Genomic DNA, 15,429 nt, shown 5'->3' with positions numbered 1-15,429 from the left:
AAGATGTTTATACGGATATATCTTTTAAATAGATAGTAAATATAATTTAAATGAACATAATTTAAAATCTAAAATCTACCTGATTATTACGTGCATGCAATCATTTATTATTATTAGAAAATAGAAATTATACAATTATACAAATAAAATTTAAAAAAGACAAAATATACATCCCAAAAACCAATAAACATTTCAAAGAGAAATAATGTAAAACATAAAGTTTAGACTTCTTATTTAAATTGAGAGTTTACTGATGGAACATGACATTGTTATTTTTCTGTGAATCCTAAAGTACCTATTTTAACGAGTTCGAATCTATGGAAGTTTATGATAGGGGAATAAATGGTTCAAATGAACAAGAGGCTGTACAGTAAAGATGAGAATTACAAATAATTTTGTTTTTTCTAATAATATTCTCTTTTTTGTTTTTCATTAGCAATTATTTAGAACACCAAACATATTTTTTGTCTTCTCCTACCAATTTAGCAAATAAAAAAGAAATCATATGCACTTACATCTATCCATTTTTTATGATGCGTGAATCAGTCATTCATCAAAGTTATTCGCTTGCAAGCGGGATCTTGAAAATTATTTCTTAAACCACTGAACATTGAAAAATGGTGATAGGAATTATGCACAGAAAATGTTTGACGAAATAGCTGAATAAGAATGTGATGTATTTGAGTTTCATGTAATCTTGGTAAATTTGCACGGAATTTTTTTTCTTTACTGAAATAGGATTCTTATGAAGGTTTTGGATTTTACAGGGCTCGATAAAGTAGGAAATGTGAAGCAGCCATGTTCTTCCTGAAATACAATGATTGATGTTTACATTGATTATAGAAACCCAATATCTGCTAAAGAATCTGTTTTTAAATGCACATCACTGATATTGGAAATAGAAGTTGCTTACAAAATGCAAGTTGCTTGGTTCTCAAATTGTGTCTGCTTCAAATAGAAGTTAACACAGGGAGGGTTAAGAGAGTAGACACCATCTTTCACTAAATGTTTTAAGACATTAAATTTGTAAATTTTTTCTCTTTTATATACTTTTCATATCATTCACCTTCACTCAATGTAGAATTCTCAACTTCAGACTTGAATTTATCACATGATCAATATTATGATGCAATTGTGTCATTCCGTAACTAGTGAGTATCCAACTGTTGATGCTATATTACTGGTAAGATCATTTAAGAAATGTGTTCACTGTCAAGAAAATGTTATTGACAATTTTCATTCTTCGTGAACAGGGCATCCAAATTTGTGACACTTGCATAGGCTATACTATGGCCAGCTGGAATATAAAATACTTGTCAACCTTGACTTTTGAGGTGAATGTATTTTAAAATAATATTATGTAAAAGTTGTACAAAAGTGACACAGTTATTCATCTGCAAAATATGATTATGACTTTTGCATGCTAATTTTATCACTAACTAGTGCTTTTCATTTTCATCTGTCTCACAAGGAGAATAATTCTGGATTACATATTCTTTCATATCGTTTTATTGTATATATAATATAATTCCAGGAAACAGATAGTGTTGGAGGGGGTCCAACTCCATAATGGACATATCCAGAGTACATTTTATCTCTAGAATATAACCACTTTTCCTTAATCTGAAAGACTAAAGAGGCTCTTTAACTTGATGATATGCTCAATTAGTTTTTCTCTACCTTGTCTTTTTCCTAACTTGGGCATATAACTATTTGATGTGACAGAGGAACCATGTTAATGTTACTGACATGTCGCACTCACTTCTTGTACTAATAGATTTATTCCATTCTGTGATTGTCCCTCACCAACTATGTGAAAGAACAAGACACCGTTTGTTGCCTTAATGCCTTATCACATGGACTATGATTCTAGTCTCACAATGTGCCACTTCCCAAAGAGAAATTCTGTTGATTTCTTTTTCTGATATGAAAAACATGAAAAAAGAGAGCATGGAAGGATTTTGCTTAATGTTCACACCAACACATTACTTTTTTTCATTTGTGTCATCCCATTCCTTCTGTTATTTAATTTTGAGTCCAATGATTGTTGTAGAAAACAGTCAAAACACATTTCTGCATCTTTGCCTTGTTCTGAAGTCAGTTCTGTGAAAATGCTGATAAACCACACTATTCACTGTAGCATGATTATTAAACAAGCTGTTGAAATTTATATCATCTGCAAGTTCATTCAGTTTATTATAATTAGCTAAAACACAAGGCTACATTCAATACAAAAAGGGCTAATTAAATGACACCTTTATCAGTCAAGTTAATTAGCCTCATTATTTATTAGAAATTAGCAGCACATACATAAACTCTGTTGTACTAATATACATGCATCCTATAATGGATCTGGCCGGCCTTACATATAACCTCACCATAATTATACATGAAACCAAAACAGATTTTTAGTGGCTGATGAGAAAGGTTAATATTGATTTATCAAACCCAAAGAGCACCTGCGTTCCTAAGCATAGGGATTAAGGTCCGGTTTAGGTGAAGGCTCATAACTTCATTGGTTCCACCAACAAGCTTACCATCGATGAACACAGCAGGCACAGAGGGGTTGCACCCTAGCCTTAAAAGAGCTTGCTCAATGTCCTTCCCTCTTGGTATCTCATCAAGTTCATGAACATTTGGATTCACTCCAAAGTCACTGAAGAGGGTTTTGATGGTGTGGCACATGCAGCAGGAACTCCTGCTGAAGATCACCACTGGCTTCTCTGATACCATCTGTGCCACTCTATCCATTATGCTGCTGCTTGGTGAAGTCCACAAATGTAGTCTCAAGGGTTAACCAATGTAGTCTCAAGTTTTGAATGCAGAAAGTGCTGAGGGAAACCTAGCAAATGTGGGTAGAAATGTGAAGGAGAGGTACTTGAGGTTTTGGTTTGTTGTGTGCATGATCTAGGAGCCAAATGGGGTTTGCTTATATAGGGGTTTGAGGACATGGTACGGTTGCTTTGCTGGGAATAAACATTAGACTCTAAGTGTGGTTCTCATGAGAGAATACATCACAACAAACAATAAATTTTATTAGACTGTAATTTAAATTATATTAACAGGATTGATTTATAAAACAACAGTGTGCACCGTATAAATTAATCATATTTCTGGTCGACAACAAAAATTAGTGAGTATAGAAAAGAGGAGGAGAGTGTGGCTGAGGAGAAAGGAGGGGAATGTTCCATTAGATATTTGGGTCGGTTTCTAAATTTTCTTGGATCATTTGTCTGAAAGTGACTTATTCATTTTTCTTTTCATTCTAACGAATCCATATCTATGCATGCATACGGAAAAAAAAAAGGAGTATCCTTGCGCTTGGTACGGCAATAAAGAAGAAGAAAAAAAAAAACTGTGCATGCACATCCCTCTCATAAATCATGTAACAACTGGGGAATAAGGAATAGTGTTACATAAGAGAAATTAGCTTTGTGAGAATTGATCTGAGTGTAGTTAGAATGTGAATGCTTTTTACATTATCATCTTTGCCATTATAATAAATAAAATAACTTTTTTTAATTTTGTTGGGGTTTTCCTTATCTATGTTGGAAGCATCTGCTACCATGAAAGGTAAGTTGAATTTATCCCATTGGGACCTCTTTCTTGCTATTAAGATTGGCATCCAATTCTAGAAAGGGAAATTTGACTACAATGACGGATCACTGCAAGTTCTAACTAAGAAAAATTCAATATTTGAAAATTATTAAATTTTTCATTCCTCATTAATCGCATACTAATAGGAGTGGATTTAATTATATGATTATGGTAATTAAGAAAAACATAACTGGCTAATTGCTGTTTCATAACTTCATACTACTGGTATGAATAGCTGGGTTGTGCTCTCTAGAAAATTCCGATAAATTTAAGGGTAGGTGTCTTTGTTTGGGACCCTGTTTGGTTTTTGCTAAAGGAATCCCTAGGGTGGGAGCAGCTAATGTTCACGTCCAAAACTACGACAGAATTTCATATATACCTTTGATGCGTTTGTGTATGGATTTCATACCACGTCTTGTTGCGACAACTAGACCCACCAACTATAGCTAAAGCGCACCAACATGCAAATTTTTGTTTTCAAAAAATTATTAAAACTTTCCTCGCACATAAAATTCGGGCTTTATTCGGGCTTTTTTTATTTGAGGATATCTTTGATCACAAAATTGTAAAATAGGATCAAGATGTCAAGTCAAAGTACGATATTAGAGGTGATGTTGTCATTCATTCAGTTGGTTTCTCTTTATTTTATTTTTTTCAAGAAAACAATGTTATCCTCTAATAGGACAGTTTATGTTAATTGAAAAGAGACGACTTCACTTTTCTTTTTTTTTTTTCAAATTGTTCAATTTCACTTTCTTGAACGTTGCAGTTTTACGTATTCTTTTTTTTAATTCTTCACTTTTATTTAATTGTTGTATTTTAATTATTAATTAATATTAAAATATATTAATATTTATTTTATTTTATTAATTTTTTTACTATTTATTTTTCCAATAAATTTAAATTAAGAAATAATCAAAATTCATTAATTTCGTAAAAAAAAACTTGAAAAGTGAAGTCGGCCTACACCAGGACGACTTCACTTTTTTTTAACATACAAATCGTCCTACGTAAGAACGACATTACTTTTAAAAAAAAGAAAAAAAAAATAAAAACGACTGGGTGGAAGACAACTTCATCCTGACAATTTGATCTTATTTGGCAAACAAGAAAATTAACAAACTCATATTTACAAATTTGACTTCAAGCAGACCCTGAAATAAAAAAATAAAAAAAAAACCTAAAATTTGGCTAATAATGTTTCTTTCCAAATAAAATTAGATCAACCCATAAAACAAATTTATTAGATCTTTCGAAAGAGAATTATCGAGGAAAAGACAATATTAACAATACATATTTCAGTTCACATAAAAAAATTGACACATTCAATTAAAAATTTCAATGAATTTTTATCATTATATAAAATTCTTTTTTTTTTTCATTTTTATTCGATATAAAGCTTAGATTTAAGGATTCCTACAAATTTTAAGTTTCAATAAAAATGAAAAAGAAATATAATTATTATCTTATAATTTTAAATTAGAGAAAGTGTAATTATTTATGAGTTTAGTTTATGTCACATTGTTATAAATATTTATTGTGAATTTATATCGACAAACTCAACAGAACTAATGATTGGTTTTAGTAAACCTGACGAATAAAATATAAGAATAATTAGAATTATTTAAAAATATTAATATTAAAAAAAGTATATAAGATTTTTTACTTGATAATTTAGATTTTCAATTTATATATGATTTAGATTTTTCACATTAAATACTGTTTTTTTTTAATATTGATTCAGTCTATTATCAGAAAGTCATTCTGTATAATAATTTCTGTATTAGTTTGAATGGTAGATTTTATAAATTTGAAAGAAAAAATTCAACCGTCAAAAACAAGCAAGAGAGACTATTAAATTCATTAGCTTGTGTAGTTTAAATAATTTGAAACTGTTTAAAATGATATAATTGAGGGAATATGGCAAATAAACCCGTCCCCGTAGGTATTGCCCGAACCCGTCCCCGTTTTGACGGGGAATCCCCGCATTGACTGGGTATGGGTATGGGTATGGGGAATCCCCGACTTTTTCAGTTGGGTATGGGGATGGGTATGGGGATGTACATATACCCGCCATAATACCCGTCCCCGCCATATCTCCATTCTCGTTTAAATTATTAAAATATTCACAATTAATCAAGTAACTCCTATATATATATATATTTTTTTTTCTATTTTTTATTTCTTTTAATTATTTCATTTGTCATGAAACTCATTCTCATCTCCAATATATTTTTTATCTTATCATAACCTTTATGTAATTATGTTAAAATGATGTATGTTAATTAAAAAAAAATTATGCCTCACATTTGAATATTTATATTATTTTTTAATATTTTTATTTATTATAAATTTTTCTTTCACATGAGAATGTTTATACTCTCAATTTAAGATAATATAAAAAAAATTCTTTACTTATTATTATTATTATTAATTTTTGTTTAATTTGAAGAACTCTTTTGTTTCATTAAAATAATTTTCGTTATTTTTCAACCATTAATTATATGTTAATATTTGAAAAGTTTTCTTAATTCTCTAAGATATTTCTCGTCTTATCATACCTTAGTTATACATTTGATTTCTTTTGTGTGATTTTTTTCGATAGTCTCTCAAATTATTTATAAAACACACATTTGTTAGTTTTTTAATATTTTTATTTATTTTTTTTATTTTCATCATGTAGAATAATATTTCGATATATTCTATCTAATTATTTTTTATTTTATAACTCATTATTAATCATAATGTAATTTTTTCACTTTAAATTCTGTTTGAAGTGGTTAAAATTATATATATATATATATATATATATATATATATATATATATATATATATATATAATGATATTTAGGAATAGTATATGATAATTCACTACAAGAAAAACATGAAATGGTGACTGATTTAGTCAGTAACCCATATCAGTCACTATTTTTCGTCATTGGTGGTAGTAGTTGATTTATTGTTTGAATCAATGACTAAATTAGTGACCGATTCAATAATCGAATCTGTACTTGATTTAGTGACCAATTTAATTACTAATTTATATGTAATTTAATGACAAATTTTTTGGTCACTAATGATATTTCTATTTAATTTTAACCACTTCAAACATAATTTAATAATTAGTTCTGTAAGGTATTTTTCATTTTATCATACCTTAATTATACATTTGATTTCCTTTGTGCGATTTCTTTCGATAGTCTCTCAAATTATTTCTAAAACACACATTTGTTAGTCTTTTAATATTTTTATTTATTGTTTATTTTCATCATGTAGAATAATATTTCGATATATTCTATCTAATTATTTGTTATTTTATAACTCACTATTAATCATACTGTAATTTTTTCCACTTTAATTGTATAAATAACTTTTATTTACTACAATATAAAAATTTAATGTAATTGCTATGAATATTTTTTTGTCACTATCCAACATATATTGAAGTTCAAAAGATACAAAATCTATGTCAAAATTTTATTATTATGTTTATTATTTGTTCTTTGTGTCATTTTGATCAAGTGATGTATTATAACTTTTATTAGTGTATAAAAAAGAGATTCATTATAATTTAAAAAATTGAAGTAAACAAACATTTAAAATATATTTTAATTTGAATATTTGTTTTCCTTTTATTATTATGTTTATTATTTATTCTTTGTGTCATTTTGATCAAGTGATATATTATAACTTTTATTAGTGTATAAAAAAGATATTCATTAGAATTTAAAAAATTGAAGTAAACAAACATTTAAAATATATTTTAATTTAAATATTTGTTTTCCTTTTATATTTTTTTGAAATATTTTTTAATTTTATCAACTAAGTTCATCAATGTTGTAGTTTGCAAATTTAACAAATGTTTTGGTTCGCATGAAATTTTATTTGGTATTCTAATATAAAATATAAACAATTATAATTTATTTTAAGGTATTTGGCATCGAAGAAAATCCTCCTAATATTGAATATTTCATAATATTATGTTTTCTTTACCGTAATTTTTTTTCTTTTATAAAAATTAATATTGAAGTAGTTAGAACACGGGTACGGGTATGGGTACGAGATTATACCCGTTACCCGGTGGGGATGGGGATGGGAAAAAAGTTTGATACCCGTTGGGTTTGGGTATGGGGATGGGGATGAATTTTTTATGCGGGGATGGGTATGGGATAGCGAAACTCGTCCCCGCCCCGTCCCGTTGCCATCCCTAGAATAGAGTCGGTGAATAATGTTGTTAGCTTTATATAGAATCTAGAAAGAATTGAAAAAGAGAAATAAAATGGCGGATCAGGCATCACAAATTAGGGTAAGGTGTCTAAATTGGGTGAAATACACTAATTCCCACTTTTTTAACCATCACTGCTTAAATATCTTATTCTTCTTCCCAATATCCCCTTTAATATATATTTATAGAAAAACGATTCTATATATATCATGAATCATGAGGGGCTTTTCGCATTTATTATTACTATTATTTATTCCATACCCATAACCATTAATATTTGTCTTCTTCTCAGCCATGACTCTTTCAAATATATATATTATTTTTATTTTGCAATTTCATTAATATGTACCATCATACATAAATATTTTGTAAATCATATCAAAGACTAGTGTTTGTCTACTAATTGCCGTCATAGATAGTTAAGCATTTAACACGTGCACTCAGCGGTTCATTCCACGTGAACCTGCTTGAGTCTCAACACAGCCCGTGACTCTCAACATTTCCAGATACAAAAATTGAATGTTAAAAGCTCATAAAAAGGTGGCAAAAGCACGCGCCAGGTAGGGGTCGAACCTACGACTTTCTGCTTAGGAAACAGACGCTCTATCCACTGAGCTACAGGCGCTTACAATGTTATACTTTTCTACTTCGGTATTTTTATCTCCATGTCTGCCACTCAACACTTTAAAAAGGTTTGTATTTATTGAGTTATAACTATATTGATTTAAGATATAAAAATTAAATAATTTAATTTTCATATTATTTCCGAAATTTCTTTTACTAATACGGAATGAGAAAATTTAAATTCCTTTGCCAATTTGTAATTTGGTTCATTGAAAATTGTCCACAATTTTGTTGTTTTGTTAGTAAAAACAATAACGAAATACTTAAAATTTAACTTAGTGAATTATCACGAATTAAACGCGACCATTAAGATATGTAATAAAACGTATACCATTAAAACAATAATTAATGTAAAAAATATTAATAATGTTTCACTAATACAAGTCACATCCCCAAGTACATATCAATTCACAGCCTGAAAATTGAAAACAAGTGTATTCCCACTTTCAATTTTTTTTTTTTTACGTAAAACAACTAGAAATTATGAAGCAGTAATTCTACAACAAAAAGGTTCTTATTTTAAGATCCACCTTTTCCAAAATCCTTCCTTTCTACAACTTCAACTTTTACCTTCATACGTCTCTAATACTTACGACATACATATTAACATTAATATATATATATATATATATATATATATATATATATATATATATATATATATATATATATATATATATATATATATATATATATATATAAAGGAATGGAATTATATCCGTATCTGCCATGTGTCAACCTCCATGCTCATCCCACGTGGTACGTATTACCCTACTATCCAACTATTAAAGAGATTCTTAACGTATTCCAAAGTATTATATATTGCTTAACTTTAAAGATATAACAAAATGATGTCACCTTAGATCTTTTATGTTAAATTAAATTGAAAACAATATTATAGAGCTAACAAGACTGAACCATCACATGCCACAAAAAAGAAAAAATAGTTCAAATCCGATTCAAGCTAGTAAATTTATTACTTTTTAATACGTCATATTTTTACTGATAAGTTTACTTTAATAATTTAAAAAATGAACTCTTACTCGTAGAAGTGTTGGTGTAAGAAATATAGAGAGTGTGAGAGTATTTTAGAATTTGCTCCCAATTAAAGTTGACATTCTTAACGCACCATGAAACCCACGTAATAATGAAGAGTGTTAATTGTCTTAGGTGGTCCCATTTCCGACAGTGTTTGGCTTATCTTGATGGCATAGTAGATTCTCTGTGACACAAGTAGCAACTAAGACACCACACAAGTCCCTCTCAAATCAAAGAGAAGAAGCTTCAACATTTTTATATATCTCCTTCTTTAGAATCTCCACCCTTTCATCCCTATATATGTCCCTCACTCACTCACTCCTCACATCTACAAAACCAAACCCTAATCCAAACATTCAAAAATGGAGCGCGTAACGAAGTTGGCATCGCAAAAGGCAGTGGTGATCTTCAGCAAGAGCTCGTGCGGGATGAGCCATGCAATAAAGAGGCTTTTTTACGAGCAGGGTGTGGGGCCAGCGATCTACGAACTCGATGAAGACACGAGAGGGAAGGAAATGGAATGGGCTCTCATGAGACTCGGGTGCAACCCTTCTGTTCCTGCGGTCTTCGTTGGTGGCACCTTCGTGGGTTCAGCCAACACTGTCATGACCCTTCACCTCAATGGCTCGCTCAAGAAAATGCTCAGAGATGCTGGTGCTCTATGGCTCTAGAACATTAACCTCGTACAAACACAACCTCACCTCACATTCTACCTCAATGCCCACACCTTGTCGCAAACGCTGCTTTAGTTGTATTATAATCTCACAACCTACCCTTTTTTCTTCTTCTTCTTGCTCCTGCGGCCTTTTCGATCTTCACTCTACTCAATAATATCTAGAGACTCTACTTCAATATAATCTTGAGTTTGGATGCATTGTTTCGCTTATATATATATATATATAGACTGATAAATTATTGTACACGTATATTATGAATGCTAATAAGTTTATTAATTATAACAAATTTATAAGTCGGGTATATTTTTTACTCTACGTATCCATTGATTCATATTTATAATTAATATGTTTGAAACGACTATTTAAAATTTCTAAAAGAAGGTGGCAAACAATTTTTTTTTTGGAAAGATTACTTATATTGAAATGAAAGTGCATCTAATGTGTGATTGGTTGCTTCTTACGTGTGATAGTTCTGAATTAAGTGCAATGTTAAAAAAAATTAATTTTTTTTTTGGAGTGGAATAGAAAATAAAAGAGGTTTTAACTCCAATGATTAATAATGAGGATTCTGAGTTACGTAGGGTGATGATGAGCATCCATGCATAAGAAAAATTGAAAATTTAGCGAAATTGAATGGGGGTGTACGTGGCAAGCATGGATTTATGTATGTGTGTTGGGGTCTTTATCATCTGTAAAGAAGGATATGTTCGTAAATTGATTGATATGTGCATATAGAAGTGGATAAATTTCCCATCCAATACAAATATTCTTATTCTAGTGTTGTTCCATCAACGTCTACACGTAATTTCTTGTCTGGCCCTTCCATATGCTTCTTGCTATGTACAATACTACGATGGAACGTTATTTTTATTTTCATTTTTAATTACCATATTTTATTTGGTCCTTTGTTTTAGTAACAAAAGACGGGAAATAAAAGCTTTAATTCATATAAAAAAAATCAAAGAGCAAAAAGAATAAGAAAAAGGATTAATGGAGACATTTTTGTATCATCCTCTAATGTGGAGTCATCATCTAGATTTTTCTTCTCTTTACTTTGTAGGACTTAGGGTGAAATATGCCCACCATCAAGTCCTATATTTCTTTTATATATTGTCATCTTTTACTTTTATAAGTGTAGGAAAATCATATTCAAATAAGATTTTAAAAGATTTTTTCATGCATTGTAATTTGCAGTGCAATTGGCTTATAAATGGAAAAACAAAACCCTTATTATGAATTTGCTTGAGATAATAAAATCCAAATGCACTAAAGAGAACTCTGGGTGCTTTTTATTTCCTTATTTTATTTATTTAAAGATGCTAAAGAAGGAGAATAAACAAGGTTAGTGTTGTTATTTTTCTTAGAAAAAGTAGATAAGCTAATATTCAATATATCTATTTTTGTGTGTGTCCATAATAAGCATAATATCTGTATTTGGAATAATAGAATGAGACATATTCTACTTATCTAATAACTAAAAGTTATACCATCTTCTTGCGTCCACTATATATAGGTCTTCATACATTCATTATTAGATTCAACATTTATCATTATATTAAAATTATAACTAAAATTTAAAATATTGCTATCCAAATGACACTATATAATTGTGACTTAGCTCATAAAAGAGTTAATGTTTTTTTTTTCTCAGTTAGCCTTTCTCTTAATTATTGTTTTACGGAAAAATTGAAAATAAAATTTGTATCCTCAATTTTAACTGTAATTGTTGAAATGAGTGTTTATTGTTAGATTAAAGACTATAAGGAAACCTTTCACCCAACACTCATCTTGAAATAAATAAATTAAAATGATCTTTTGAATATATATACTACTTTTTGTTTTTTCCTCAAAATGAATTGCTTGCAACTGATAATTTGTTTGTACGAAATCTACTGTGTTAAAGAACAGAAAATCTGGTATTCAATATTGAATAGCATTAGAATTTAAACATTTTTTCAAAGTTTTCCTTTTCTGTTTTAAGAGAGTGTGAATGTTTTCGAGAATTATAATTCATATTAAATTTTAATTTTAATATGTATATATGATTGATTTGGTACTTGAATTTGGATTCTACAAATTTAGTATTTAACTCTGAATCTTTATTCATGGTAATCGAGATTAAATTATAGTGATCCGGCATATTTTAAACTTGGAAGGTAGTGACTCATGAAATTATAGTGATTCATGAAATTTTAAGCTTTAAACATTAAGATAAGTATATAAGGGATTCAACTAAACGAGTTCAGAATGTATATAAATTAAATTTAATGTGTATAATTTAAAAAAGAATTAAGAAAATTAATATTATTTATTTATTATAACTTGAATACCTAATATTTTTGTCTGTTTCTTTCAATTTCTTTTTCAATATTTGTCTCTAAATCGAACCTCTATTAAAAAGTTAAATTGTTAATAGTAACACTGTATTTAATTATATATGAAATATCATTGTAAAATACTGATTATAGTGACTCTTGAAGACGATCAGAAAATTTTGCTTTGAACTATAGGTTTGTTTAACTCATTTTGTGTTATTTTTATATAGCTGAAAATAAAGTTATTCTTTTTCTGCAATTGGTCTTAGCTGGATCAAGCAGCCCTGAAATCTGTCATCAGAGGGGGCTTCTCCCTGCACCTCCAATCAATTCTTCTGTACCCCCAAAATCTAATTTATTTCCATGTTTGCCCATGGTAAAAAAACAGTTACTATCTCTTTCAGCGCATCTCCTTTGCACCCCCCGAAGTCATACACCCTGCACCCCTAAAACGCACCCCAACAAAGCAGATTCCCTGCAGCCTGCACCCCCAACATGAATCTTTGACCTAGCTACAAGGTCTTTTATCCCATTGTTGTGCCTTTTCTCCCACACAGTCTCCACACCTCCACACACTCTTAATCCTTCTTCTCCCGCTCTTCTCCCACACAACCTCGACAGAGTCTTCTTCTTCGGAGCGTGCACACTGTTCTTCTCCCCAGCCACCGCATGCAGCCTCCTTTCTCCTTTTCTCCTTTCGCGCAACTCCACAGGCCCATCTTCTCCATTTGCGCAGTTAAGTGTGTATATTTTAATTGATTTTAGCGATAGATTACATGATCTCTTCGTTTTAATATTTCACTGAACCGTTTCTAACATGCGTGAAACGGAACACACATTTCGTTTAGGTTTTTATTTTTTTTTACTGAAACGGTTTGTGAAATCCGTTTCCTAGATAGATGAAACGGAATACACATTCCGTTTAGGTTTTTTTTTTGTGTTTTTACCGAAACGGTTTGTGAAATCCGTTTCATAGATAGATGAAACGGAATACACATTCCGTTTCTTTTTTTTTTTTTGACTAAAACGGATTGTGGAATCCGTGTTAGAGGATGCTAAAACGGAATATAAAATCCGTTTTGGTGTTTTTTTTTTGTTTTTTCTCCGAAACGGAATGTGAAACCCGTTTTATGTTTTAATCCCTATTTCCTCTAACCTAAAGGAGGAGGTCCAAGTCCAATCCTCTAACCTAAATTTCTTAGCCGTTCTGATTATCTCAAGTACAAGTCAGAGAGCAGGATTGTGCCTGATGGTGTGAATGCTAAGGTAACAAAAAGCTGCATGTGGATGTACTAATCGAATATATTGAAATTTTACTCTTCATGCTCGAGGACCTTTATTTTTTTACCTAATTCACACTTGGATATGGATTTGTTTGAAGAACATTTTTGATTATGCATTCAGTGAGTCTATTTTTAGCTTATCTAATTTACAAATTTCTTGATGCTGTCTTGCAGCTTGTTGGGTGCCATGGACCACTGGCAAATCGTCAACCTGGAAGAGCTTTTCTGACGAGTGCTACTGCTTAAATGACTGTTACTTGGCAAAAGTGGGCTTTGGCTAATAGTTGTGTTCGACTCAATTCAAGTTTCTTATTTATTGTACCCGTAGTATATTGAGTTTATCTCATCTTTTACAAACCATCATGAATGGAATGAGTAGTATATTGCATGTGACAGAAAATTCACGATGAACCCTAACCTGCACCCCTCAACCATTCCACTTGCTCATAACAACAACAAAATCCACAAATAATATTTTATGCAAAAAATCCAATTCTCCTACTCAATCATTTGGCCTCACTTTAAATTACAGCACAAATCATGTGTATCAACTCACATTTTTTCTTATTGATATTATTTTAAGAAATGAAATTCTAGTTTTCAATAGTGCAATTATTCAAATCCAATGGTATTTGGGTGATATACATAATATATATATATATATATATATATATATATATATATATATATAAAGTATTAAATTGAATTAAAAAAGTGTACAATATGGAAACAGAAATGCTCCATCCAATAGAAATCAATATTCATGAAAGGGAATGCAGTAGCCAATATAGGCCAATCGCACTGCCCGAGCTGATTCCAGAATTCAACATTTTATTATTATAATAATAATAATATGTATATGGTTTAGGGAATAGGGATGGGTGGTGTTGAATCTCATAATTGCAAAACACAAAATGGTTTCACGAGACAAATCATGGCCAAAAGATAAAAAACTCCAGCTCATAGCGAACTACACAACATTCCCCACAATATTAGAGACGGATTATGTAATCCGTTTGACGAAAAATTAGTCATTTTAGGGAAATGGAATACGAATTCCGTTTCGTAAAAAAGTGAAACGGATTCTGTAAACCGTATCACTTTTTTACGAAACGGAATTCGTATTCCGTTTCCCACAAAATTTTTATTTTTTCCCGAAACAGCTTACGTAATCCGTTTCCTGGAAGTATGAAACGGAATTTGCAATCCAATTTCATGTGCTTTTTTCGCAAATGGGTTTTGGGATTCGTTTGTGCTTTCCCTAAACGTTTTTTTCTTTCTCTCTGTTTCCGCTTTGTGAGAACGAGAATCTAAGAAAATAAAGTGGAACCAAAAAGTATTACGTAAGCTGTTTCGGGAAAAAATAAAAATTTTGTGGGAAACGAAATACGAATTCCGTTTCACAAAATTTGAAACGGATTCTGTAATCCGTTTCGGAAAAATATTCGCAATTTTTTTTTTTGAAACGGATTACAGAATCCGTTTCACAATTTTGTGAAACGGAATTCGTATTCCGTTTCCCACAAAACTTTCAATTTTTCCCGAAACGGCTTATGTAATCCGTTTCCTAAAAGTGTGAAACGGATGCCGGAATCCGTTTCATATAAAATTAAGTGATGTTTTTTGAAACGGAATGCGAAAGCTGTTTCATAGTTTAAGGAACGGAATA

General features: G+C 30.2%; 1 protein-coding gene, 1 long non-coding RNA gene, 1 other non-coding gene and 1 pseudogene across 3 annotated transcripts; 2 read left to right on the top strand and 2 right to left on the bottom strand.

Annotated features, from left to right (window-relative positions):
* Positions 1-2,224: 2,224 nt before the first annotated feature.
* LOC114188953 (monothiol glutaredoxin-S4 pseudogene) lies at positions 2,225-2,915 on the bottom strand (annotated as a pseudogene).
* Positions 2,916-8,375: 5,460 nt separating this feature from the next.
* Positions 8,376-8,448, bottom strand: TRNAR-CCU (transfer RNA arginine (anticodon CCU)). The gene has a single exon. It is a non-coding gene; the product is annotated as a tRNA-Arg (tRNA).
* A 1,333-nt stretch (positions 8,449-9,781) lies between these two features.
* Positions 9,782-10,448, top strand: LOC114189067 (monothiol glutaredoxin-S10-like). Its single transcript, XM_028077773.2, has one exon. It carries the CDS (start codon positions 9,848-9,850, stop codon positions 10,154-10,156), a length of 309 nt encoding a protein of 102 aa, XP_027933574.1. The 5' UTR covers positions 9,782-9,847; the 3' UTR covers positions 10,157-10,448.
* Positions 10,449-12,963: 2,515 nt separating this feature from the next.
* LOC146885918 (uncharacterized) lies at positions 12,964-14,148 on the top strand. Its single transcript, XR_014995537.1, has 2 exons — positions 12,964-13,743; positions 13,935-14,148. It is a non-coding gene; the product is annotated as an uncharacterized LOC146885918 (long non-coding RNA).
* Positions 14,149-15,429: the final 1,281 nt, after the last annotated feature.

Source organism: Vigna unguiculata, chromosome 6 (genome assembly GCF_037176805.1).
Source record: "Vigna unguiculata cultivar grain cowpea cultivar isolate G323 ecotype 2 chromosome 6, ASM3717680v1, whole genome shotgun sequence".
NCBI lineage: Eukaryota > Viridiplantae > Streptophyta > Magnoliopsida > Fabales > Fabaceae > Vigna > Vigna unguiculata.
Note: the sequence above shows the minus strand (reverse complement) of the source record. Positions and strands in the feature narration are given on the sequence as shown.

Excerpts from the sequence above, each read along its gene's own strand:
- LOC114189067 (XM_028077773.2), top strand. The coding sequence starts at position 9,848 with ATGGAGCGCGTAACGAAGTTGGCATCGCAAAAGGCAGTGGTGATCTTC.